The 26047-nt window shown below is 39.9% G+C and overlaps 1 protein-coding gene across 1 annotated transcript in view; it reads left to right on the top strand.

The window, feature by feature from the left end:
* Window positions 1-26047, top strand: part of PLD5 (phospholipase D family member 5) — a 406589-nt gene that overhangs the window by 141421 nt on the left and 239121 nt on the right. The window contains exon 2 of the mRNA XM_055323505.1: window positions 7754-7890. Within this exon, the coding sequence (XP_055179480.1) occupies window positions 7754-7890 (137 nt within the window). The remainder of the gene's footprint in view (window positions 1-7753; window positions 7891-26047) is intronic.

The following is a 26047-nucleotide window of genomic DNA, read 5'->3' as shown; positions in this document are numbered from 1 at the left end:
TGACTTCTTTCTGTGGAAAGGTTTTTAACTAAAAATTCATTTTCTTTAATTGATATAAGGATATATTCAAGTTATCTACTTCTTCTTGATAGAACTTTAGTAATTTTTATCTTATAAAAACTTGTCCATTTTATTTACACTGAATTTCTTGGCATGAATTTATCCATATTATTCCCTTATCCGTTTATTTTTGATATTTTCTGTGGTGATTTCCTATCTCTCATAGAGATACTAGCAATTTTGTGTCTTTTATTCTTTCTTATATGTATGGCTAAAATTTTATCAATTTATTGATCTTTTCAAAGAACCAGACCTTGGTTTCATTGATTTTTTGTGTGTGTGTTATTTTTCTGTTTTCTCTTATATTGAGCTCTTCTTTTTATTCATTCTTCTGCCTATTTTGAGTTTTACTTGCTCTTTCTCTTTCTACATTCTAAGGTAGAAGTTTAGATCATTTAAGACCTTATGTATTTTCCAATATGCATTTAGTGGTCCATATTTCCCTGAATCATTTCTTCTGCTGCATCTCATGTATTTTCATATATTGTATTTTTATTTTCATTCAGTTTAAAATTCTTCTCTTTTTATTCTTTTTTTTTCTCTTTTTATTCTATCCATTAATGGGAGAAGGGTTTTGACATCACTGAGTAGTTGAAAATCTGTTCATTTCTCTATACAGTTCTATTAGCCTTTGTTTTTATGCATTTTGAAGCTCTCTTATTAGGTGCATCAAAATTTATTATTATGTCTTTTTAAGATTTTATTTATTTATTCATGAGACACAAAGAGAGAGGCAGAGACATAGGCAGAGGAAGAAGCAGACTTCTCACAGGGAGCCCAATGTGGGACTCGATCCTGGGACCAGGATCATGCCCTGAGTCAAAGGCAGACGCTCAACCACTGAGCCACCCAGGCGTCCCTTGTTATGTCTTTTTGATGAATTTATCCCTTTATCATTCAGAGGTGACTCTATTATATCTTCAATGAGTTTTAATAATTTTTGGCCATTATATTTTTCAATTTTTTTTGGTAACTTCTTCTCTTTTGGAGACTCCAAGAACATGTAGCTGTTTGAGTCGTCTTATAGCTCACTGATATACTGTTCAAGTTTTTCTATATTTTGTTCTGTATTTTCATAGAGTTCATTAAACTCTTTTTCTGTTGTGTCTAATGTGCTCTTAATCTCATCCATTATATTTCCCACCCCCAGAATTTTGATGTGCACCCTTTGTTATATCTTCCTTTAAAAAAAATTATTTATTTATTTATTAATGAGAGACACAGAGACAAATGCAGAGATATAGGCAAAGGGAAAAGCAGGCTCCTTATGGAGAGCCTGATGTGGGACTCGATTCTGGGACCCCTAGATCACACCCTGAGCTGAAGGCAGATGCTCAACCCCTGAGCCACCCGGGTGTCTCTGTTATATCTTCTTTAACTCCTTTAACATACTTATTTTCACAAGCATGTGAAATATAGTAATAATATTTGTTTTAGTATCTCTGTCTACTAACTCAATCACCTACATTTCCTTTCTGAGTTGATTTCAGTAGACTGAGTTTTCTCCTTACTTGGAGTTGTAGTTTTTTAATTTCTTTGACCATCTAGAAAGTTTTTACTGGATGCTGAACATTGTGTTTTTGATTTTGCTGTGTGGTGGATATTATCATATATCGAAAAATATTCTTGAGGTTTGCTTGTGAACAGTTTGGGTTTTTAAGGCTTGCTTTTAAGCTCTTGTTTAGGTGAGAGAGCAGCCTTGAGTCTAGGGCTCATTTTTTCTATTTTCATTTTCTAGATACAGCATCCTCCTAATTAGTTAATGCCACATATATTGAGATTTTTCCACTCTGGATGGTGGGACACCAGCTCTTCCTGGTTCTGTGTGTTTGGCTAGGGATTCTTTCACCTGCTCCTTTCAGGTGGTTCTTTTTCCAGACCTCAGATAATTTCCTTTTATACACACGCTTATCAATACTTAACTGAAGACTCAGAAGACCTCTGAAGACCCTCCACAAGTCTCTCCCTATACAAGTCTCCTATCTCTACTACTCTGTTATGTCAGCTCTAGTTGACTTCGCCTTTCTAAAATACCCATTTTGTCCTCACAACTTAGACTGGTATACTTAGATTGGTAGACTCTTCCAGAGAAACACATTCAGTGTGGATCTGGTACTCAGCAAGTACTTTGAGCTGCTGATTTACTCTTAGGAGTTCTCAGTATACATAGCCAGTGAAGACTGGGAGTAAATTACAGTCTCTCAGAGAAGGGATACAGAACAAGGAGAGGAAAATTCTAAAATAGAACCCCAGGAAACATCAAAATGTATGTGGAAAGTGAAGTGATAATTCTTTTAAAATGATTTTCAAAGGAAAGCCCTTAAGTAATGTATAGTTTAAATTTTCTACTGTGGTTCAAGAATGTGATCATTATTCAGGAGATTGATAAGTCACCAGCTAAGATTACTATGAATCTTCTGGGTGACCTATTTTTTTCTGGGAACATGTCTAGGAACTCAAGCTAGGAACACATTTAGAATCATAGGAAAGTTCTAAAGGTCCAAGAATGCCCTGTCTCCACAGCTTAGAGCCAAATAAATGTTCAACATTCATTTTTAATGGACCACATGGGAATTGGTTAACTAAAAACTAATAATAAAAATAACAAAATAAATAGCAATAATAATAGCTAATATTAAGTAGAAAATGAAGTCAAGAAAAGAAAACCAGAAAAGAAGAAGTTTGGATCTATAGAACAGACCTAGAGACTAGACTCAGAGACCTAAATTAAATCCCTGGACTGTTTCCAGCTCGTTGGGTCACATTGGACAGTTCAGTAACCCAATGTCTTTGAGTCCTAATTTTGACATCTTTTGCATGGAGAATAATTGTACAAGGACTTCCAGCTCTGTAAGTTTTAAAAGCTGCACATATAAAAATTGTTATTTTTAAGACTTCACCATGATTTTGTTTTAAAAATTGTCATGGCAAATAAATGAAGAAATAATATGAACAATTTTAATTTATGGTTAACTTTTGCAAGTATATATTTTACCCCTAGACACATGGGTGCAAATTCCTTTTAAGAGTTTATCAGATGGTATAAAAGCCCAAGTTGAAATACGTTATACTTTCAAGTCACAAATTTAAGACTCTTTCTCATTTAGAGGTTGTACATCTCTTTTTCTGTATTAAGCTAAAATGTATTTGATAAAGATATATTTAAATATTTTCAGTGTTAGCATAATTACATTTATTTCTTGACTAAGCGAGAGGTTCTTTTCAAAACTGTTTCAATACAATCTCCAGTGAAAAGTATAGACAGATGCAGGATAATAGCATTTCAAGTTTTGTTTTCTTTTAATTGGTTGAGCTTATTAGTGAAGTTGAGGATGTAATCATGTTAATGAGTTCTCTTTAAAACTTTGCGTTCTTTTATTCTATTCAATAAAAACAGAAAAGTGTGTTTCAAATTGATTCCTGACTGATCTGAAATGATCTGTTAAGGATTTGAAAATGAATAAATGTCGTGGTAACCTGGGAATATGGTCTCATTTGTGAGGCTCTTTGGCTGTCATTTGAACAGAATGTTTCATTTTTGATGAAATGTAAAAGAAAGGAGACTAAGGAAAGTAGTGGTCTGACCTTATATTGTTCTAGTAAATTCTTTCAAGGGGACATTTAAAAATGAATATCAGAGTCTGAATTCCTCTTCTTTGATGAATTAAAATGAAAATAACTGGGTCAATTTATCATATTAGTAGAATAAGATAATATAGAATTAAATGAATAGAAGTTAATAGAAATTTATGGGAGTTATTATATCAAGGTACTTCCAGTAGCACACATATTAACTAGAAGTCTTATTGACTTTTATCATAAAATTCAGAAAAAAAGGGAAACAAATCAATATTGTTGTGGATGAAGCATTAGGTATTAACTTCTTTAGGATTTATTCATCTACTGCCTACTAATGTACCTGACACGGTTTATTTATGATACTCTCTTCAGGATTTTTTTTTTTGGTATAATGTTTAATTATACTGTCCTGTTAGAGTCTCTTTGGGACTAGATTAATGTGTTATCATTACTTTGCTTTACACCCCTCCAAAAGTTTTTTGTTTGTTTGTTTCTGTTAGTAAATTATAGGGAAATAAGGTAAAATGACAAGAATGTTTATTTTTTTTCTGTTGTTAAATGAGTGGCTTTAAAATAAAAGTTCTTGGAATAAAGGAATAAACCTTTATTCTTGGAATAAACCTTTGGAAATGGGGTCCTTCAATGTGTGACATATCCATGCAATGGAATGTGATGCAACAATTTAAAACTATGCTGTAGAAGAATATTTAATGACCTTAGAGCATGATCAAGTGCAAAAAGCAGAATGCAAAACTGTACAAGCATGATACCAATATTTTCAGAGAGTTAGATCAGTAGACATAATATATAGGAATGAATTAGAACAAAATTCCTGTGGCAGTTTTGTTTGAGTGGGACTGGGAGTGATATATTTTCTTTTTTATATTTTGTGTCTTTTTCAAAATAGTTAACAGCAAACAGTTTCTGATTATACAAGCAATGAATATCATTAAAATTAATAAAAAGTAAAGGGTAGGAGAAAACTCACTCAAAAATTTAAAAAATTATTTAAAATTATTTCTAAGCTCCCACATTGGTTGTATTTATCATGGTGCCTGGGTGGCTTATTTAACTGTAAATGCTTGTCTTTTGTTAAACATCTGACTCTTGATTTTGGCTCAGGTCATGATCTCAGAGTCCTGGGATCCAGCCTATTATTGGGCTCTGTGCTCAGTACGAAGTCTCCTTAAGATTCTCTTTCTCTCCCTCTCTCTGTCCCTCCCCCTGCTTGTGCTGTCTCTCAAATAAATAAATAAATCTTTAAAAAAAGAAAATGAACTTATAAAGGAGATGCGTTTGAAGGATGGACATATATTAAGCAGAACTAAGGGGGCACCTAGGTGGCTCAGTTGGTTGAGCATCCGACTCTTGATTTCTGCTTGGGTCATGGTCTCAGGGTTGGGCTCTATTCTCAGTGCTGAGTCTGCTTGGGGTGTTCTCTCCCTTCCCCCTCTGCCCTTCCCACCACTCTTTTTCTCTCCCTTTATCTCTTTCTAAATAAGTAAATAAAATCTTTAAAAAAATCACAGGATTTAGTATGGGTGATAGTTTGATACCTCAGAGTCTGGCCCCTGGAACAGCAGCATCAGTGTCACCTCGGAGCTTGTTACAAATGTACATTTTTGAACCCATCCCAGACCAATTCAGCCATTCAGCTAAAATCAAGAGTTAGATGCTAAACCGACTGAGCCACCCAGGCATCCCTGTGTGTTACCTTTGGAAATGGGGTCCTTCAATGTCTGTTTTCACAGGCCCTCTAGGTGATTACAATGCATCTGAGGTGGCTAGAAAAATTTCTCAAAAATTTTATCCTAGACAGCTTTCATCTCACATTTCTCTTCTATGTCTTCCTCTCCTACTCTGCCTCTATCATTCTGCTTCTCTCTTACACATGTAGTTTTTGTTGTAGGTTTTTCTTTTACTTTTTTCTTTTTAGAGAGGGAGAGAGGGGGTGAGGGAGGGGCAGAGAGAGAGAATCTCAAGCAGACTCCACACCTAGCACAGAGCCCAACACGGGGCTCAATCTCACGACTCTGAGATAATGACCTGGGCTAAAATCAGGAGTTAGATGCTAAACCAACTGAGCCACCCAGGCATCCCTGTGTCTTACTTATTTATTCATATCTTTACCTTGTTTCTCCAGAATATTTGAGGCAGCTCAGAGGTGCATAAACTACAACAGCAAACACTCATCCAGCTGTCCGGGTACTGTCCTAAGGGCTTTACTCATTTAACTTAATGATCAGTCACAACCCTATGAGACAGTTGTTACTCTTATTTCATGACTGTCCTCTCCATTTGATACACAGGAATCTGAAGCACAAAGGCTAAATAACTTTGTGGAGGAATCCAAGCAATCTGGTCCCAAAGTCTGTGCCCTCAACCAGTTCACTATGCTGCTTCTTAAAAAATTAGTGAGGAATTGGGGATGAATGCACAGTCTGTTCTGCAGAGTTTGATATAGTTGGTAAACACAGCCCATGGATATGCCTCCGGCTCAAGCAGAGAGTGAACAAGGATAAGCTGTAAGATTATCAATCACCAAAATATGGAAGGAAGCTAATTCTATGGAAGACCATACCTGAGTCTCGAAAAACCTTCATGTCACTCCACATGCTTATGATTTTCATTTCATTCATTCACTTTGCTTACACAGTCATTATTTCTTGGGCACCATCCATTTGTCAGGTCCCATGCAGGTTGCTTGGGATGGAAAGAATAAAACATACCCATGCCTTAAAGATACTGGGGTCCTACAGGTAAAGAACAATGGTTGTGTCTCTCTCGGGGTTTCCCCCACTTCCTCCCTGAGTTTAGAGTAAGAGAAGGACACAGTTACAGGTAGGAAGGGATTTAGAGCAAGCTTTTCTGGAGATACCTCAGCAAAGTCAGAAAACAAAGCCTCTAGAAAGAAGCAACAATTTGAACTCATAGTCATGGGAGCACCTTTATTTCCACAACACCTTTCTCTAGAATTTGTCATCTGAAGCTTTCCCTGGATAGACTGGACCCTGAGCCGGGGAGGTTCCTTGGTTCTCTGGAGACTATGTGTCTGTAGAGATAAAGGGAAGGGAAGGGAGGTGGTAGGAGAAACAAAGTCAGCTGGTTTCAACAAAGCTCTGAAGTGTGTGTGTGTGTGTGTGTGTGTGTGTGTGTGTGTGTGCATGTACGTATCTCATCACTAAGGGAATTACTCCTGGCCATATGGTCAATGATCACTCTTTCCCCTCCTGTAAATAATTCCTAAAACCTTGAGAAACACTTTTAAAAATTAAAATTAAAAATTATTCTTTCTCTTCTTTTCCCCATGCAGATTTATCTAATAAATAGAACAAAATTATTTGTTTTGGTGGCAATGGCTGCTGCCAGTGACCATGACTCCATCTTCTGCCATCTGTGGTCATGAACCCCTGGAGACAGGGAAGTCTTAAAATACAACACTTGGTCCTAAAGATAAGGACATAAGTGGCTGGAACTTTGGCTTGTGTTTCTAAGTGAAAATTATATTGAAAGTATGAATGTTGGTTATTATTGTGTTCAGTGGTTTTGAAATGGATGATGTCAGTTAAATGCCCAAGAGGCTGGCATCTGATAGACCTAATTTCTGATCAAAGTGTGGAACTCATCCTCACCTGCCAGGGGCATCTCTCCTAAAGCCATCATAATACAGGTCTTAGAGCAAGATGAGGTGGGAAAATCAAGAAGATACAGAGTTTGAGTGCATGGAAGATGGTGATAATAACAGAGGACAGAGAATCATTATTGAGCCCTCTGTGTTTCTTTTTTAATTTGCACTAACAGACTTTGTAGTGCTCTTTGTAGATCTTGTAGAAGATCTCCAGATCTCCTGGACTGCTTTTGATGAGAAAGAGGAAGAGTGAACTCGTTCAGGAGTCTCGATGTAGCACTTGCATTATTGAGCAAGTTCTAACATACTTAGTGGGGGGTTGAAGGCTATGTTGAGGAATGAGCTTCAGGATTTCACCCAGAGGGCAGCTCTTCACTAGCAGTGATGAAAGTAATTGTTTCCTAGAGGATTTTGAAAAGCTGTCACATCTGAGGTTTCTAAGTAAAAGCTGCTTCTTACTTTTCTTTTCCTTCTTTCTCTTGACAGTCCCAGCAGAAATGCATTGTGATCTTCGCCCTGGTGTGCTGCTTTGCCATTCTCGTTGCATTGATATTTTCTGCTGTGGACATCATGGGAGAGGATGAAGATGGACTCTCAGAAAAAAATTGTCAAAATAAATGTCGGTAAGAGGTAACAAACAAAACTTCTCTTTTAGGGGGCGGGCAGAAAAGCCAAAGAGAAGGCTAGATGGTAGAACAATACCATGAGTATACTGATCATCTAACCTCCCTGTGACTCTCTAGACCAAGGGAATTAAAATGAATAAGGATTTCATTCAATGACAGTTTTTTTCCAATTTAGGCACATTCTATACAGGGGGATGGTGGACAGAATGAAATTTTGTACAGTCTGCATTTCTGGAGACCCGTCTGCCTGTCAATGAGGTTTTGGTTGTTTCCATGATGAGATTGATGAAAATGAGCACTCCAGATGGGCAGAGGACACTGTGCTAGTTGTCGTATCAAATGGAAGTTAAAAAAGCATACATCTCTGGAAAAATTCCAACTTAAAATTCTGGATTAAACAAATCAACATGTCTCTAAGAAGACATGTGCCTCCTCTATCTTAATGTAGCACATAGTTTGTTATTAACCTAGAAATAGTTACACTATATTTATGTATTATGTCTCTTTGGTTGTTACCTTACATAGCATTTCCTTGGGATCATTCCTGACCGGCAGAGGCATCAGGGCATGGTTTTATCCCCATAAATCTCCTTATCCAACTCTTCCATGAGCTGTTCCTTTTTTTTTTTTTTTTTTTTTTTTTTTTTTTTTTTTTAGGTCATGGAGAGGGTGCAGGAAAGCATCAAGGCAGGGGAAAGATAGATAAGAAGTCTATTTTTATTACATGTTGCTGCAAAGATGAAGTTAGAGCACACAACTACCACAGTTATGAAATAGAGCTGATAATGAATTTTAATTGTAATTTGTCCCTGGGGCAAGCATTATTAGTCTGAGTGCCCCTCTTTTCTAGCTTAGGATCAACAATAACTTGGTAACGTGTATCTGGGTTTTTATCTTGGAGATTTTGCCTTGAAGGGTGAATAGGTGGCATAAAAAATGTCTGGAAAAGACAATTGAAGTTTATTTGTTAACCAATGGAACATTGTGGTCTAGTTACCAGACAACAGTATTATATGCAGAACAAAGATTATAAGAGAGAAAGTAGCATACAGTTTAGATTTATTCTAACTTGTTTGAAAGAGGTCCCTATATTTACTTCCCAGACTGAATTTGGGATAAAAATTGTGTTGAGACTATAAGTAAAGCAATAGGGCGATAATAGATTGTCACCATCTTCCTCCTGAACACTCCTGCACCAGTACTTTCTGAGAATCCTATGACACGAGGGATAGAAACATCCGTGGACAAGGGGCCAGTGACTCATCTTGTTTTGTGGATTGGCTCTGCCCCCTGTCAGCCCACTTTGTCATGAAGTTGGCTGAGTTCTTGAAATGGGAAACCCCAGCACCTAGAAAGCAGGTTTATAAAGGGCAAATGGTAACAACTTCGTAAGACAAAATATGCAGGACCTTTTAACACACATTAGCAGGTATTTGTAGTTTTCAACAAAAAAACAAAGGGAGCCTTAGAACGATTCCTCTTTTCACTTGGAAGAAGCTATAATTTAATCTGATTTTTACTTCAAGCTCATATACCAGAATGTGCATCTGCTTATTTCTCCATCTCAATCAATAATTGAATCCTGATGACTCACTGCTTCTCTCTCAACCTGGAACATATTCTTCCAATGACCCATCATTCCCCAGCTGCCTTTCCCCTGGGTAGCTGGAACCACTGCCTGATTACCAGGATCCCCCTCCACACAGCCATGTTTTCCAGAGCCTTCAGCCCCTCCAACCTCCTCCTGAGAAGCTTCTTCTCTGTCTCCTCTCTCTAGCTCACAGGACGAAGGTTGAGTAGTGGTAATTCCTTGTGTCCAGTCCAGCCCTACTCTCCAGTCAGACAACCCACTGCCCACCATCTGCTCCCGGTAGTTTTCATTTTAACTTGTTGGAACTTTCTTACATTGTCCAATCACTCCATGGTATAGGCAACATCACCTGCTAATTCTGGGACTCTCTCCCACCTTCTCTTGTCCCTGGCTGACAACCTCCGACTGTCCACCCCATCCCTTGCCATCATGCTTAGTAACTAAAATTTACTTCCCAACACTATAGCCTATTGTTTTGACCACCCCAAGTCAATAAATTTGATGTCCATTTCACTGTTGTACTTCCAAGTAAGCCTCCTGCGACTGCAGGACCATAGAATTTGAAACCAGAAAGATCTGGATTCAAAACTACATTATACTACTTACTAACTCCGTAAATTTGGACAAGATATTCATTTCATTATCCCATTCCATACCTGTTTACAGAGCACGGCAGCACTGAAGGAGGACCTGCAGCACAGTTAATAAGAGATAGTTGAGGCAACAAGGTGCTGTGGTTAGGAGCACAGGGGCAATGTCAGAGGGCACTTGGGGGCGTAGCCTGGTACTGTAAAAAGATGGATCCCACTATTTTGAAGGCTGTTTTAATTTTGTTTCTCTTAAAGGTGGTAGATTAAAAGAAATCTGTCTCACAGGGCTTTATTGGTAAATTGCATACCCCCTAAGAAAGCAGCAGGAAACTCATCACAAGCAATATGTCAATACAAACCCTTTCCCCGTCCTTCCAGCGTGTCAGAAATCCCCTTCCGTCTTCACAACCAACTTCCTGTTCCTCCAGCATCCTCACTTATCCTGAATCTGCTTTATCCTGAGTGTACTCGGTGGTTCTGGGGAAGTGAAGGGAAAACAACCACAGGAGAACAGATACTGTTTATTTAGGGCTGGCTATGGCAAAGCAGCCAGCCACCATCACTTCTGGCAGAGACTCAAAGACAAGTAGAGGGCCCAGAGTACATTCTAGAGGGGAAACGAGAAGCCTTCAGGTGTGTCCTGTGGGGGCTGTTGGCAGGGGAAAGCTGGAGGCTGGCCAGCTTCTGGAATCGAGGCATCCTCTGTTCTTGGTTAAGAGGTGCATGTTTGGCTTTCTCCGCTTGGTCCTGAGTTGGAAGTGGGAACAAAAATTAGGGAAGCAGGTAGTTAATAATCAAGTCATGGCCATTTGGAGCACAAGGCTACAGAAGTTAATGATTGATGTCTTGGATTGTTAATAGAAATAGCCTTTCTATAAGCCAGATATTCCGCAGGCTGGCTTCCCAGGCTGGTTATTGTAGGTGGGAGGTTGGTGTCTTGGTCAGGTGGCCGCAGCTGGTGGGGCAGAGTCTGGTTTTTATAGACACAGTCTGACCATTGTCCATTCGCATATCTGATCTCCTAGTTCCCTGAACCTCTTCTTATACCAACCCCTTTTGTTTTCATTTTCTTCTTCTCCTCTGCCAGACCATGGCCAGTGTGTCCACGATGGTGGCTGCAGTATCTTCAAGTCTTAACTGGCCTCCTCGGATCTCTGGCCTCAACCACACTGCTGGTTCTTCCGCTGGTTGACTCCTGGTTCTATCCACCCCCATCCTCATTCGCTGCTCTAGTACTGGAACAACCTGCAGAGGAGAGGGAGTTGCACTGTGCTTTAGTCTTGGGTCCTCCTAGACACACAGCAGGGATGCCCCTAGTGTGAGAGAGGAGGGGCAATGTGGAGATGCACCCACTGAGTACGCTGGCACTGAGGCAAACGGGTTGGGGGGACGCTGCCTCCTGCAGAAGCTCTAGGAAGCGTGCCAGTCGCAACTTAGCTCCTCTGCACAAAAGTCCACCTCTTCCTCTCCTGACCTCCTCCTCATCCTGGCCCGGAGATCCCCAGGCTCTAGCCCAGGGCCGCACTAACAGGATCACATGATGCTTCCCTTCCAAGTACCATTTATTTCCCTGGCTGCTGGTTTCCTCTTTAGGCTTTTCTCCTGTGGCATTGTCGTGAGAGCACCGCCTGCACACTGCATCCTTTGTTGAGATCTTGCTGCTTTGTAATTAAGCTCCCTCTGTGTTTGCAGCTCTTCTTGCTCCTGAAAGTTGGAAGAGTGCGTGACATCCTAGCTCGTCAGGGCATTTCCTTCTCGCTGTTTTGACAGCCTCTCCCCAAGATCTCATCCGCAGCAGCCTTTCCTAAGTACGGCTGCCCCCTTGAGCAACGCGGGTCCGAACTGCATGGGTCCACCGTTAATGCAGATTTTTTTTTTATAAAATCAGTACAGTCCTGTAAATGTATTTTCTCTTCCTGATGATTTTCTTAATAAAATTTTCTTTTCTCTAGCTTACTTTATTGTAAGGATACAATAAATATTACATGGAACATACAAAATGTGTGTTAATCCACTGTTGACATTATTGGTAAGGCTTCTGCTCAACAGCAGGCTAGGAGTAGTTAAGTTTTGGGGGGGTCAAAAGTTGTACGTGGAATTTTGACTGCACAAAGTTCAGTGCCCCTAACCCCCACATTGTTCAAGTGTCATCTGTACACTGCTTTAATTCATCTTAACTCTACTAACTAGCCAAGATGCCTTTCTACCTTCTGATAGATTAATACTCAGAATCATATTGTCCACTCAATGTTTCCCAAACTTTTATGTCTTTCTTAAAAAAATGTATTTCCGTATAAAAAATGTCTTCTTTATATTTTCTGACATTGTTTTATGTCCCCCTTTTTGTTACTTTGCCTCTAAAATACTGTACTAATGATAGTGACACTCTTGATTTTCATAATTTTCCACATGAATCTATGAATTAACAACTGCTCTTATCTTCCCAAATGCTTTTTAACTGACCTTACTTGTTATGGCAGGAAACCAGATCTTTGACCTCAGTAAATGACTTTGGCCTATTTCTTTGCCTCTTTGTACCAAATTTCAGGGTAGTTTCCATCATTTTCCCATGTGTTTAATTGCTGATTCAGTCTCTATAAATATGAACCTCCATGTCTTGGCTTACTTATGGGGGTGAAGGGCAAATTTTCTAGTTTCTGCTGCAAACTGCATCTCAGTGAGCTTGGGGGCACCACTGCATAGTCAAGAATGGCTTAACCTGCCAGTGGAGATCACATATGTTCTGTGGCTTGGCTATCTTATGATCCACTGGTGCCTCCGATTATCATTTTATACTATTCTTGTAAGAGGTAAGTGCACTATGTGGTTTTCCACACATCACATCCCCAGGGACTAGTAGGGACACTGGAACTTATGTCCAGCTGCTATTCCTGCAGAACACCTACTTCCGTGTGCACTGGCTACCCTTTCAGATGAGAGGCCTCTGTTTTGTTTTGTATCTCTCTCACCTTTCATCCATTGTTGTGGGTTGTTATTGCCCTGTGTAGTAGAGAACCATTACACACTTACTGGAAGAGGGCTTCTTTTTATCATACCTCTCTGATAAATACACATAGAACCAGTCCACACCCTGCTCCTCCTGCACCTCAGGCCTAATTTCTATAAACAATATGCCAGCTAATGTCTGCAAAATAGCATTTAACAACTACATAACCATAAAATTTGAGGTGGGTCATCATTATCTTCTAATCATGTTGATGGACACTTGCCACTTATCCTGTCACAGTAGATATGGCTGCCACTGCTTCTGGACCTCCTCACACTTGCCTCTTCCCTTTCTGAATCAGTCCCATGTCTATGTGGTTACTGTCCTGGTTGGGCCTACTCTTGCCTACAAATCTGCATATACATTTTAGCTTATGCCTACTTGGTCTGAAGCTTGAGGGAATAGACCAGTGAAGTCTGCATACATGATTCCCACTGTTCCTAAACCCAGGGATCTTTCTTCATTCTAAAGTGAATAGGGAGGGGTACCTAGGTGGCTCAATTGGTTAAGTGTCTGCCTTTGGCTCAGATCATGATCTCAGGGTCCTGGGATCAAGGCCCACATTAGGCTCCCTGCTCAGTGGGGAGTTTGCTTGTCCATCTTCCTCTACCCCTGCTGCCTGCTTGTGCATGCTTGCTCTTTCTCTCTCAAGTGAAAAAATAAAATTAAAAAAATAAATAAATAAAGTGAATAGACTTGGGTCTGCACAGAATGGGATCCATGAAATATTTGAGCCTGGGTCAACCAATGTATAAATTACCATAGTGGTGCACCAATAAAGATGGACTAGACCACTACAGAAAGTATATAGCAAGAGCCAGACTCACTTTGTAATATACCACCTCTCCACATACCCACTTCTTATCTGCTTTCTAATTTTTCAATTTTTCTATTAAAAAGCTAACTTCTAGGGCCTCCTGGATGGCTCAGTTAAGTATCCAATTCTTGATCTTGGCTCAGGCCTTGATCTCAGGGTAGTGAGATTGAACTCTGCTTCAGGCTCTATGCTGGGCATGGAACCTTGGGATTCTCTTTTTTCCTCTTCCTCTGCTCCCCCCCCCATGCTCGCTCTCTCTCTTTTTTCCAAAAAACAAAACAAAACAACAACAACAACAAAAAACCATTGACCTCTCTATATTTTTCATATACTTTGTTTTATGAATTTCTTCTTCTGATCCATTATTTTCCTATTTAAAATGGTAAACAATCTTTATAGATGTATCTATACTAATAACCCAGTTGCAGCTCCAGTGTAGGGCATCTGTAATTTAGTCCATTAATATATGACATTTCTAGAATACAGTATTGAGAGACCTCTGTGCATTGGCAATAACCTAGCGTTTTGTCTTTCCTCTTTGAGTATCATAGCCTTAGAGCTATCTTCACAGACTCAACTTGCTTTAATCATTGTTTTCCCTTTTAATGCCCAAATTGTCATTACTTGACCAGTAGGATCTGTCTTTTGTATTTTTTGACATCATTCCAGATATCTCTCCGAGCAGCCTTGCTTTCTGGCAACAACAAGCTGTTTTGGCCCCGTTTTGAATTTTCTTGCTTTGGGACATGCTATTATCTACTGTCCAATGAGTTCTGCATCCTTTTCATGAAGAATTTATATTAAAAACCAGAATCTAAGTTCTAGGGTGTCATTAGATTTTCCCAAAAGGGTGTTGGTGGTAGGTAAAATGAAACCAGAAGAAAGGTTCTTTAAATTACCTTTATGACTGAGCAATATCCCTCTTCCTTTCCCTCCCTTTTATATTTATAGACACGAGAACATGGGCCATGGGACCAAATTACCTTGGTTCTAGTCTGGCTTTACCACTTAGGAGATTTGCAATCTTGAGCAAGTTTCTTGATTTTTATTGTATTACTTTTTTTTCATCTGTACAATAAAGACAAGTCTTACTTGAAAGGTTTCTGGAAGTACTAAATATGTCAATGTAAGTGCCTTTCATACAGTAGCATCTGTTATGTAATAAATGCTCAGTAAATGTTGGTTGTTGTTATTTTTATGAAGGGGCATGAGTTCACGCAGGTGTTTTCAGCCCCTTTGAAGTTTTATTGTACTTTGCTCCAAAGAAATGAAGACCTTGTAATCCATTTTCCATCCTTTTCTTACTAATTTTTCCCTTTATGTGTATTAATTTTGATCTGTCATGCTTTATATTGACAAACTAAACCATATTTTTAAATGAGTGTTGCTCCCAAATTTAGAAGGGTCCATTTGGTTTTTGCCTTCAGTGTTTGATATCTGAGCACTTTTCTGACTGTCTAAAGAGATTTCCTACAAATAGAATCCAATGTACCAACCCAATAAAAATGATGAAAGGCAGAAGAAACTGGAGAAACTGGATCTAGAACTTTTGTTTTACATCCTTTCCCAATTTGTCCATATGGACAAAAAATGAACCTAGTTCCTTTCTAATTTTCTTGATGTGTTCTTCCTTTTATGGTGCTGGTATCCATTTCTTACTGAATCTCTTTTTTTTCTTAAGATTTATTTATTTGAGGGATCCCTGGGTGGCGCAGCGGTTTGGCGCCTGCCTTTGGCCCAGGGCGCGATCCTGGAGACCCGGGATCGAGTCCCACATCGGGCTTCCGGTGCATGGAGCCTGCTTCTCCCTCTGCCTGTGTCTCTGCCTCTCTCTCTCTCTGTGACTATCATAAATAAATAATAATAAAAAAAATAAAAATAAATAAAAAAAAAAGATTTATTTATTTGAGAGAGAGAGGAAGAGAGAGCAAATGTGCGTTATAAGCAGGGGGAACAGCAGAGGGAGAGAGAGAGAGAGAGAGAGAGAGAGAGAGAGCAGATCCCCAAGCAGACTCCACACTGAGTGGGGAGCCCAATGCTGGACTCCATCCCAGGATCCTAAGATCATGACCTAAACCAAAATCAAGAGTCAGACGCTCAACTGACTGAGTCACCAGAGGAGGGCTAACTTAAAGCAGGGCATCCTGTGTGATTGGGTGGGGGAGCATGATGGCTCGACCCAGTTGGTCCTAAGTTGTAGGCAAAAAAATTAGGGAAGCTGTTCCATTATTAATCAAGTCCTGGCCATTTTGGTTACAGAAGTTATTGTTTGGTGTTCTGGGTTGTAACTGGAGATAATGGCTTGCCTTTCTGCAGGTCTGACTTATAGCAGGCTGACTTCTGGGCTTCTTGCCATAGGTGAGAGGTTGGCATCTTGGTCAGGTTGCTGCAGGTTGCAGGGCAGAGTCCTGGTTCTTAGGTAGATGGTCTGGCTGTTGATCATTTGTGTATTCAGCTGCTCATACCCTTTGCACTGCCCACTTCTGTGATGAGGCAGTACTTAATATGGGTTATTCAAATCTTTCTCTTTTCCCACTCTCCCCCTGGCAATTTCTAATCCATTCTTTATATTTTACCTCCACCTTTCATCAAGTGATACCCAAGTCCCTATCTTGGGCCATGGTTTCTTTCTTTTCTCATCCTTTCTCCTTGTTTACCAACTGGCCCAGCTCTTTCTACCAATACATTGTTAATGTAGAGCACCTAGAACACTGCTTGGTCTCAGGTGCTCACTGCATGTTACTTGCTTTATGTATTGAACCTCTACTCATCATCAGGGCAACCACCTTCTCCTAGGGACCTGGATAGAGTACCCCACCTGCTTTGATTTCTTAATTCCTTTGCCCGTTTTCCAAAACTATGAGACCATTTCATTTCTGTAATGGCAGCTTAGGCCTTCTGTTGGTGTCACCAGCAGTTCTGTCTCTCCACTGTCTCCTTCCCTAGATCAAAAACCCCCTTAGAACCTGGGACCCCATCTGTTTTTCTCTTTTGCATCTTAGACAGTAGCTCAGACATCAAGACTGAGCAGGTACTCTTTTTTAATGGACAATGATTTCCACGTAAACACAAGTAGAAAATATAGGAGTAATACTGCTCATTGAGATAGTATGTATTATCTAGATTAATTTATTATCCCTCCATGGTGCAACTTGCTTGGGGGAATTAACTAATGATTATGAAAGGAGAGATGGAAGTTTATACATATGTACTTAAAGACCATCACTTGGAAATGAATTAGAAGAAACCTGGAGAACTGCTAAAATAATAGAATAATCTAATATAATTTTTTTCTAACAAGCACTGAATAAACAAACTAATAATAAATGGGAATGCAAGATAAATGCTTAATTTTAAATGAAGGAAAATAGAAGTCCTCAGACTTTTAAATACAGATATTTTTGTTCTTCTGCATTCTATTCTCAAACGGAATAGCCCATAGTCACATCTTAGTTTGACCACTGAGTCAAATAAAAATGCAGATTTCTTGAATCATGGGAGATCTGATAGCCCGACACCCTGAAAGTGTCATTAATATGCCCATGCCTAAAATCTCAAAGATTATTTTTAAAATAATCTTTTATCTTTGACATCTAATATTTAAAGGAAGACACTTGAGAGAGTGTGATACTTGCTGATGGTCTATAATTACCACTTGGAGAAGAAGCCGAAGCTAATTATTTCAAGGTTTTAATTATAATGAAGCTTAATATATGATTAATGATGTTGACATTTCCTGTTGCCAGGTTTGTTCTCCAAGAAGATTGTTTGAATGTGGTATATATTTTTCAAAGAGTTCACTGAACACTCGTAGGCACAGCCATATTTGAGAATTGTGAATAGCATTGGGGACAGAAAACACAGCTGTCCCTCCCACGCGGAGTCATGGAGAGCCAGCCATTACCTGAGGCGAGAGAAACATTGACCGTGAAGGAGTAGGGAGCAGAATAAAAAGAAAACGTAGGTAGAGATGCTTGGTGGACCTTCATGTACTTTGTTTATAGACCTGTAGCTGGAAAAACTTTGGAATCAGAACTTTCAATTAGAGAAACTGCCCAAAAAAAAAAATAATAATAATAAAGAAAGAAACTGCCAGAAAAATCTGTTCAAGAACTGACTAGAATTCAGCTTCCAAAGTCATAGAACTTTTGCTATTTAGGCAGCTTACAGATTGCGAATGCAATGTTTAAGAACGGGGTCATGTTTCAGAGGAAAAACCTAGAAGAGTGAGCCTGAAAGACGTGACTGCAAGCACTATAAGGTTGTGCAATGAAATTTTGAATCTGAAGCTGGTTTTCAGATTTGACTCATGCTTGCTGTGGTGATGTGTCTGAAGCTTGAACTTAGCCTCTGAGGACTGGGGCCGCCTCACTCTTGCCCCTTCAGCAGAGCTAGCACATCAATGAAGCCTCACTATCTCGTTTTAAAATTAACAGTTCTTCCATGCTGTCATGAAGTAAGTCAGTGCTCGCATGCAGGATGGCAAAGTGTCTTACCAAGGGAGTTGTTATATCAGCCACTTATTTTCTGAGTCCTACTCACGAAGACAGATAGCATCCAGGGCCACAAGTGTCATTGTTTCATTTAAACCAGAGCCTTGTGAGTTTCTGTTTTACTAAAATAGAAATTGTAGTTTGTTGAAGCCACATCAAGTCATGGGGAGATCTCGGAGCCCCAGCCCTCGCCAGGCAGTGGAGGTCAAGGGTAGTGTTTGTGTTGATACCCAAGTGCATGCTTCGGGCTTGGCGTCCTGGAGACCTGGCTGTGTGGCTCAGCTCAGCCACCTGCTGTGCCAGCTCAGTGGCTTCACCTTAGCCTGCTTCACCTGTGAGATGATGGTGGCAATAATAGCACATACCCATGGAGTTTTACACATAATAAATGAATTAAAATGTGTTGCTTGTCTGTCTACAAGGGAGAAACCTCCATGGATTGGAGATCTTGTGCCTTATATTCAATCTGCAAAGCTCATAAATTAGGATTTCCCTCAATGTTGCTTGTTTTATTGCACCTGTATTCCCAATTTATTCCATTAGACCCTTGCCTCTTTAAACAATTAACTGTTTTTGCAACTGAAAAACTGATATATACAGATAACAAAAGAATTTCCAAATGCAGAATCTTACAATAAAATAATCTCCCATCGCAGAACCTGGAACTCCTTGCCCAGAGACAGACACAGCTAACATATTTTTGTGTATCCTTCCAGAAATATGATTTAATATATTCATGTGTATATATGTATAAATTTGTACATATGTGTGTAAGTAGTGTGTATATCTATGTATCTGTCCCCTTTTTTCTAACAAATGGCAGCATATAGACATGGTTTTGCATCTTGCTTTTGTGCCCCAATTTTTTTTTCTGGACATCTTTGCCTATTAAAATAACGTAGATCTGGGGCACCAGGCTGGCTCAGTCAGTAGAGTGTGCAGTTCTTGATCTTGGGGTTCTGAGGTCAAGCCCCATATTGGATGTAGAAATTGCCGAAATAAATAAACTCAAAAAGTGGGTATATCCATGGCTGCATAGTGCTCATTGTATAGCTGTAATATAATTTATGAGTCCTTTATTGATTTGAGGGACATTTATGGTCTTTGGAGGCTTTGTTGTTATTGTAATAGACAATGGCACAGTGAATAGCCTAACCTGTCTACATTTAGCATATGTAGGAGAATACTTGAAATTTCCAGAAATGAAATTACTAGGTCAAAGGGTAAGTGCATTTTAAATTCAGATAGATAGTACAAATTGTATTCCAGGGAGTCTGTATCAGTAAGATATAATACTACTTGTTTTCTTCAGTGCTTGAAGAATACAATACTACTTGATTGTATATTATCAAATCTTTTATCTTTGCCAGTCTGATGAAGGCAAAAAGTGGTATTCTATTGTTTTTAAAGAAAATCATGAGTAAGGTTGAAAATCTTGAGCCATGTTTATGAACCATATCTACCTCTTCATCTGTGACTTGGCTATTCATGTCCTTTGCATAACAGAGTAGGAAAAGTATGACTTGATAGAGGAGCCAGTAGAATATAGCAAAATGTCTGAGATGATACAGTAGTCATCATTGTAAGAGTTATAGCAATAAAATAAATGACATGACACACAGCAAATCTGTTTTATCAGAGAGGTATGATGAGATTTTTCAGACTTCTTTTCTATCGATTTAGAAATATCAAGTTGTACGAGATATTCACAGGTAATTATTAATGTGTTTTACAGGACACTGAAAATGGATCATTTGTGCCTCTGTAAGGCGAACTTCCTCTGTGATATTTTTGCTTCAATAATTGTGACATTTCCCACAATGCGATGAGCCAAGTTTGTCCAATATTATAAATGAAGTACTTCATTAGAAATTTTGCAGGCTGGGATATTTTGTTATCTAGCTTTTATGCAATGCTTTCTCTCTTTCTTTTTTAAAAAAGATTTTTATTTATTTACATATTTATTTGAGAAAGAGAGAGTGTGTGTGTGTGCTCAAATGGGGGGAGGAACAGAGGGAGAGACAAGCAGACTCGATCCTAGGCCTCCGTCCTAGGACCCTGAGATAACAAACTGAGCCTAAATCAGTCGGATGCTTAACCTACTGAGCCATCCAGGTGCCTGACAAATGTTTTCTTGTCTTTAACATACTGTTCTCAGTGATGTTGTTTACTAGTACTGGGCAGGAGCAGAGTGCGTATTATGTTTTCATCTGATCATCACATGACCCTGCTAGGTAGTTCTTCTCACATACTGAGTCTCGAACTGGACTTCCAGGTGGCAGTGGGCTGTGACTTGCCATGGGGGACCACTTTTTAAGTTTTATGTGGCTTTATTATGGCAATTATCTCTTCTTGTGTGCCTATAATATGACAGCTACCTAGGTTACCTAATGTTAGCTCATTTATTCTTAAAATAAAGCAGATATTATTGCCCTTATTTTATAGATGGAATGATAGTTTCAGACTTATTAAATAATCTATTCACATAGTAAGAGTCACTCTGAGTTCAAATTCAGAACTGTCTGACTCTTTTCTTATTTGTATGCTCTGAGGGCTGAGCCAGGGCTGCTGTGGTGAGGGCTGCCCACCAAAGTCGGGGAGGCAGTGCTGTGACTTGCTGTACATGGTCCATCAACTCGTACTTCCACAGTAAGGGTGGTGAGCGTTACCTGCTGTTTCCTGCAGCGCACACCCACTTCTCAGGCTCTGTATCCATTCTTGGCTCTTGTTTTACTCAACAGTTTGAGTACCTTCTATCACAAAACTCAGCTGTTGATACAGACCACCGCTCTCTTCATTTCTGGCATCTGCTGGGATGGGGTGGAAAAATTCAGTTTAGGATTCCAGTAGACTATATATCTTGTGCCCCGGAAATGAGCCCCAGGAACATGTGGGTTCTGAATCATCACACTCCCTCACAAAGCTTGCCCACCTAAAGCACTGTCCCAATTCACAGCTCTGGGCTTCCCTCTGGAGCTCCCTTCGGAGAAACTTCCCCTCACCAGACTCTGATGCACTGTTGTCCTCTTCCTTCCAGAGACCCTGATTCTGAGGCCTCAGCCTGCTTCCCCAGGACCCACCACAGACACCCCACAGAGAAGGGGCACTTTTTAGGGGACATAATGTTGACTATCAATACATCCCCCACTGATTTCACTCCTCAAAAGAAAAAAAGTCTTTTTCTTTTTTAAATCTTTAAGATATAAATCATTGCACTGCCTTTTTTAGCCCAAAATTTACTGAAGGCTTGGGTCAGGAGATTGTTTTTCTGCATGAAGTAGAGACTGGCTGTCTTTGAACCTGAGGGAGTTGCTTTTCTGTTCTGCACAAAGTTCCGATGCTTGTGAGATTCGGGTCCCCTGCCCGCTGTGCCTGGACAGCCTCTCCTTAACAAATTTCCATCCTATGTTGTGGCCAGTCCAGAGGTCTTCCTGGGCCCACCACACTTTCCCAGGCCTGTGTCTACCTACCTATCTTATTCAAAGCATAATCCAAGATGCCTGTTGTAGAATCTTCCGAATGTGCTTGTTAAAATGCACATTCCTGGGATCCCTGGGTGGCGCAGCGGTTTGGCGCCTGCCTTTGGCCCGGGGCGCGGTCCTGGGGGCCCGGGATCGGGTCCCACATCGGGCTCCCGGTTCATGGGGCCTGCTTCTCCCTCTGCCTGTGTCTCTGCCTCTCTCTCTCTGTCTCTCTCATGAATAAATAGAAAATCTTTAAAAAAAAAAAATGCACATTCCTGGGTTTATATCTAATCCTATACAATGAGAATTTCTATAGGTTTGGCTTAGAAACCTGCATTAAAGCAAGCAAGCAAACAAACAAACAAACAAAAAAAACCCCCAATCTCTTAAAACTTAAGCAGCTGGGAGTGTGGGAACCAGAAAGGGTGGGGGTGGGTATGGGGAGTGAATGGAGAGGAAGTGGCTGGGAACTCAGAAGAGCATGGGTTTGGGGTCAGATGAACTTTGAATCTCAGCTCTGTCACTTAGGAGCTGACTCATCTTAGCCAAGTGCCTTAGCATCTCTGAGGCCAAGGTTTTTCCTTCTATAAATGGGCTTAAAAGTGATACCTGCCTCATTGGATTTCAGTCAGGGTTAATTGAGATGACCTATGGTCAAGCACCTAATGTGTATGGATTCCTTCCTCTGGGATGAATCACCCGGAGAAGTTACTCAGGCTTTGTGCTCCCTGAGTTTCTGGCATGGGGTTTAAAGGATTCAAGAAACTCCCCAGAGTATTTTGGTTGAGGACCCATAGGAATCACACAGAATACATTAGGTCCCCTTCCTCTAAAGCAGTTGCAGTGAAGATATTAAATAAGGGGGTAATCTTCAGAGATTTTTAAAAGAGAGACTATCTAGGACCTAAAAGAATTTTCTAAATATTCTTAAGGTTGTAATTGGAATGGCTTTTTTTTTTTTAATTTTTATTTATGATAGTCACACACAGAGAGAGAGAGAGAGAGGCAGAGACATAGGCAGAGGGAGAAGCAGGCTCCATGCACCGGGAGCGAGACGTGGGATTCGATCCCGGTTCTCCAGGATCGCGCCCTGGGCCAAAGACAGGCGCCAAACCGCTGCGCCACCCAGGGATCCCTGGAATGGCTTTTGTGTCCAGACATAGTGGGAGAATGCAGTTCTGTTTTGACATGGTGGCATTTATGGTCATGTAAGTGGAGGCATCCAGAAGCTGGTACTCACTAATGGACAGGAGTCTCAGAAAACACCTGGGGCACCGGTAAAGAGTAGGGGGTCAGCGGTGGCTGAAAGGGGCATGATCCCCCTAGGACGGGTGGAAGATATAAAGATAAAAAAGAGGCCTCATGACTCACTCTACGTCAACACCAAGTTTTGAAGGTTTTCAGAAAACACATTCAAGTGAACAGCATTAGAAATAAGTGAGAGCGGAAGAGAAACAGGAGAGGGTTTTATTTTAGAAGCACATCAAAGAAAGACAGTCAAATGCCACAGAGAAATCTAGTAAGACAGGAAGTTTATTTAAAACAGGACTCCTGGCTTACCAGTGGTGGGTGTTCAAGCCCTGGTTTTTGGTTGCCTGGTGGGTTGTTGTGTAGAAACAGTCTTGTCTTTGGCTTTCTAGTCGCACCTCAAATACCCCATGAAGCCTCAGAGGCAGAAACTGGTTTCTTAACTGCTCCTTGAGTGGGAAGCATACCTCCAACATCTCTTCTTCTCAACAACCATTTCATACAAGGAGTTGATACTGGTTATCTAGAGAAGTCTGTTTGCTCCAGAGTCAAAATAATAGTTTTTAGTGCAAAACAACACACACTCCCAATGGCTTGCTTCTTCTTGAGTTAGCTAATAATGATTGGCTACCCAGCTCCATCTTTATTCCTTAATAGAATTTTTAACATAAAGGAAGGCGTTCTTCAAAGCTTAGAATAAGAACATTTTGGGATCAGGAATTCATGTTAGGAAAGTTAACATTCCAAGTGCACTGAACTGCACACAGGAAGCTTATTACAATTATAGTGCACATGAAGCTCATTGCTTTGTACTTTTAAGGATGATGGTCCTTTTGTCTCCTATTAAGTTTAAACAGTGTAGCTTTGATGGTAACATTTTCAAGGAATTGGGATATTTGAAATTTCCTGTCTTGAGTTTTACTATTCTGAGTTAACTCCATTAAAAACTACTAACAAATACTGAGAGATTATTAGAACATTGTGTTGTACAAATGCTAACACAGGCAATTGTGGCTCATTATATTTCAAGTGCAAGACAAGAGATACTAAAGAAACCTAATTTATATTGTTATAAAATTATTCAATTCCCTCACCCCCAAAATACTTAAATGAGCTATAGGCAATCATATTTTTGAAAAAACTTGTATAAAAGGTGGACAGAGATATCTAATAACCAAAAAAGAATATAAGCAATGTGACTTTCTTTTTAAATAGTGCAACATTTCAAGCAGAGAATGGGCAGTAATTTTTAGCTGTTTTTTACCAAGCTGGAAAATGAGATGGGGAAGGATCTCACATTAAATTAAGGTTGGTGTATGTTGGGAACTTTAAATAAGCAGTATCTTTCTTTCTTTGATCAGGCCAAGTCAAGTAAATTATCCACACATAACTAGGGCATGGCTGAGTAGCTGGGAATCCATCCCTTGCCCTTAGGACTCCACATCACCCCATGTGTCCAGCCAATTATGAGCAACCACACTCTTTTGTCTTTAGTTTGCAAATACTTAACAGTTTTGACTTTTGGAAACCAGTAAAAGTCCTTTCCAGGAAACATTTTTTAAAAAGCAAGGCATGAACCATGTAGGTAACTTGATTTCTGATCAGAAATGCTGTGTTTCTACAATGCAATTAAGACTTATACTTATAACTGGACCTCATGGTAATTTGAAAGGTCTGAGTGCTGCAGGATTGACAGGTTGGGGAGCATCTCCCCAAAGAGTTAGGTACTACGAGTATTCTGTGGGTTAGTCTCTGTATCACTCTGGTTACTCTAGGACACAAGAGGACATGAGAGTCCCAGCAGGAGGAACTGTAAGCCACAGTGAGGGGTGAGGTTTGCAGAGAACCAGAGTTCATGCGTGCTGGCATGAAAGGATTCAAATATGTTATTTTATTTTATCTTTTTTATTTTTACTTTTTTAAGATTTATTTACTTATTTATGAGAGAGAGAGAGAGAGAGAGAGAGAGAGAGAGAGAGAGAGGCAGAGACACAGGCAGAGGGAGAAGCAGGCTCCATGCCGGGAGCCCAATGCGGGACTCGATCCCAGGACTCCAGGATCCCACCCTGGGCCAAAGGCAGGCGCCAAACTGCTGAGCCACCCAGGGATCCCCTATTTTATCTTTTTAAAAGATTTTATTTATTTATTTATTCATGAGAGGCAGAAGTAGGCTCCCTGAGAGTAGTCCAATGTAGGACTCAATCCCAGGACACTGAGATCATGCCCTCAGCCAAAAGCAGACAGACACTCAACCACTGAGCCACCCAGGTGTCCCTCAAATATGTTATTTTAAAAAACACAAAACACCGTGCAGGCTGAAATGTCCTCCTGTATGGAGTGAGTCTGCCAGCTATCACTTGGATTCCTGCTTCCCAGTTCAAGCTGGTGTGCGAAGGAAGTTAATTTAGAACATTATAGGAGCTTGAAAAAATAATAAGGTAGAGTTTGCTTGCTTTATGGAGGATTTGTGAGGACTTTCTCGATCTCTAGGGATGTTTGCCAGCTTTATGCTTAATAAATGTTACATCAGCATTAAGTATGTACTCACAAATTCACTTACTTAGTTTTTAGCAAAAAGTAATTTGAAATGCTTTTGCTTAGCATGCAAATTAGCATTTTAATGGAAATGTACTGTCTTTGATCATTATAATGAAACCATCTTGCTCTTTACTTACCTGATCTGGCATTGTCTAGATTTATTCCGAATCTTGGATTTGCTCTAAGAGCTCCTGATAGCAGTTGAGGGTGGCCTGAGTAAATGCATCTGCAGCCTATTGCCCTGTTGAAAAGGGGAGGGTGGACCTGAATTTGGTCATGTTGCCCTCTCCTAAAATGCTATTTTTCATTTTATGCATCTGGTGAAGATAGAGATTTTAATGCTTGAGTGCAAAGATCTGACTCTATAAGATGTACTTATTACTCTCTTTGAAAATACAGTGATTTT

Source organism: Nyctereutes procyonoides, unplaced genomic scaffold, assembly GCF_905146905.1.
Source record: "Nyctereutes procyonoides isolate TBG_1078 unplaced genomic scaffold, NYPRO_anot_genome, whole genome shotgun sequence".
In the NCBI taxonomy this organism is placed as follows: domain Eukaryota; kingdom Metazoa; phylum Chordata; class Mammalia; order Carnivora; family Canidae; genus Nyctereutes; species Nyctereutes procyonoides.
This window is presented reverse-complemented; position numbering and strand designations above follow the sequence as displayed.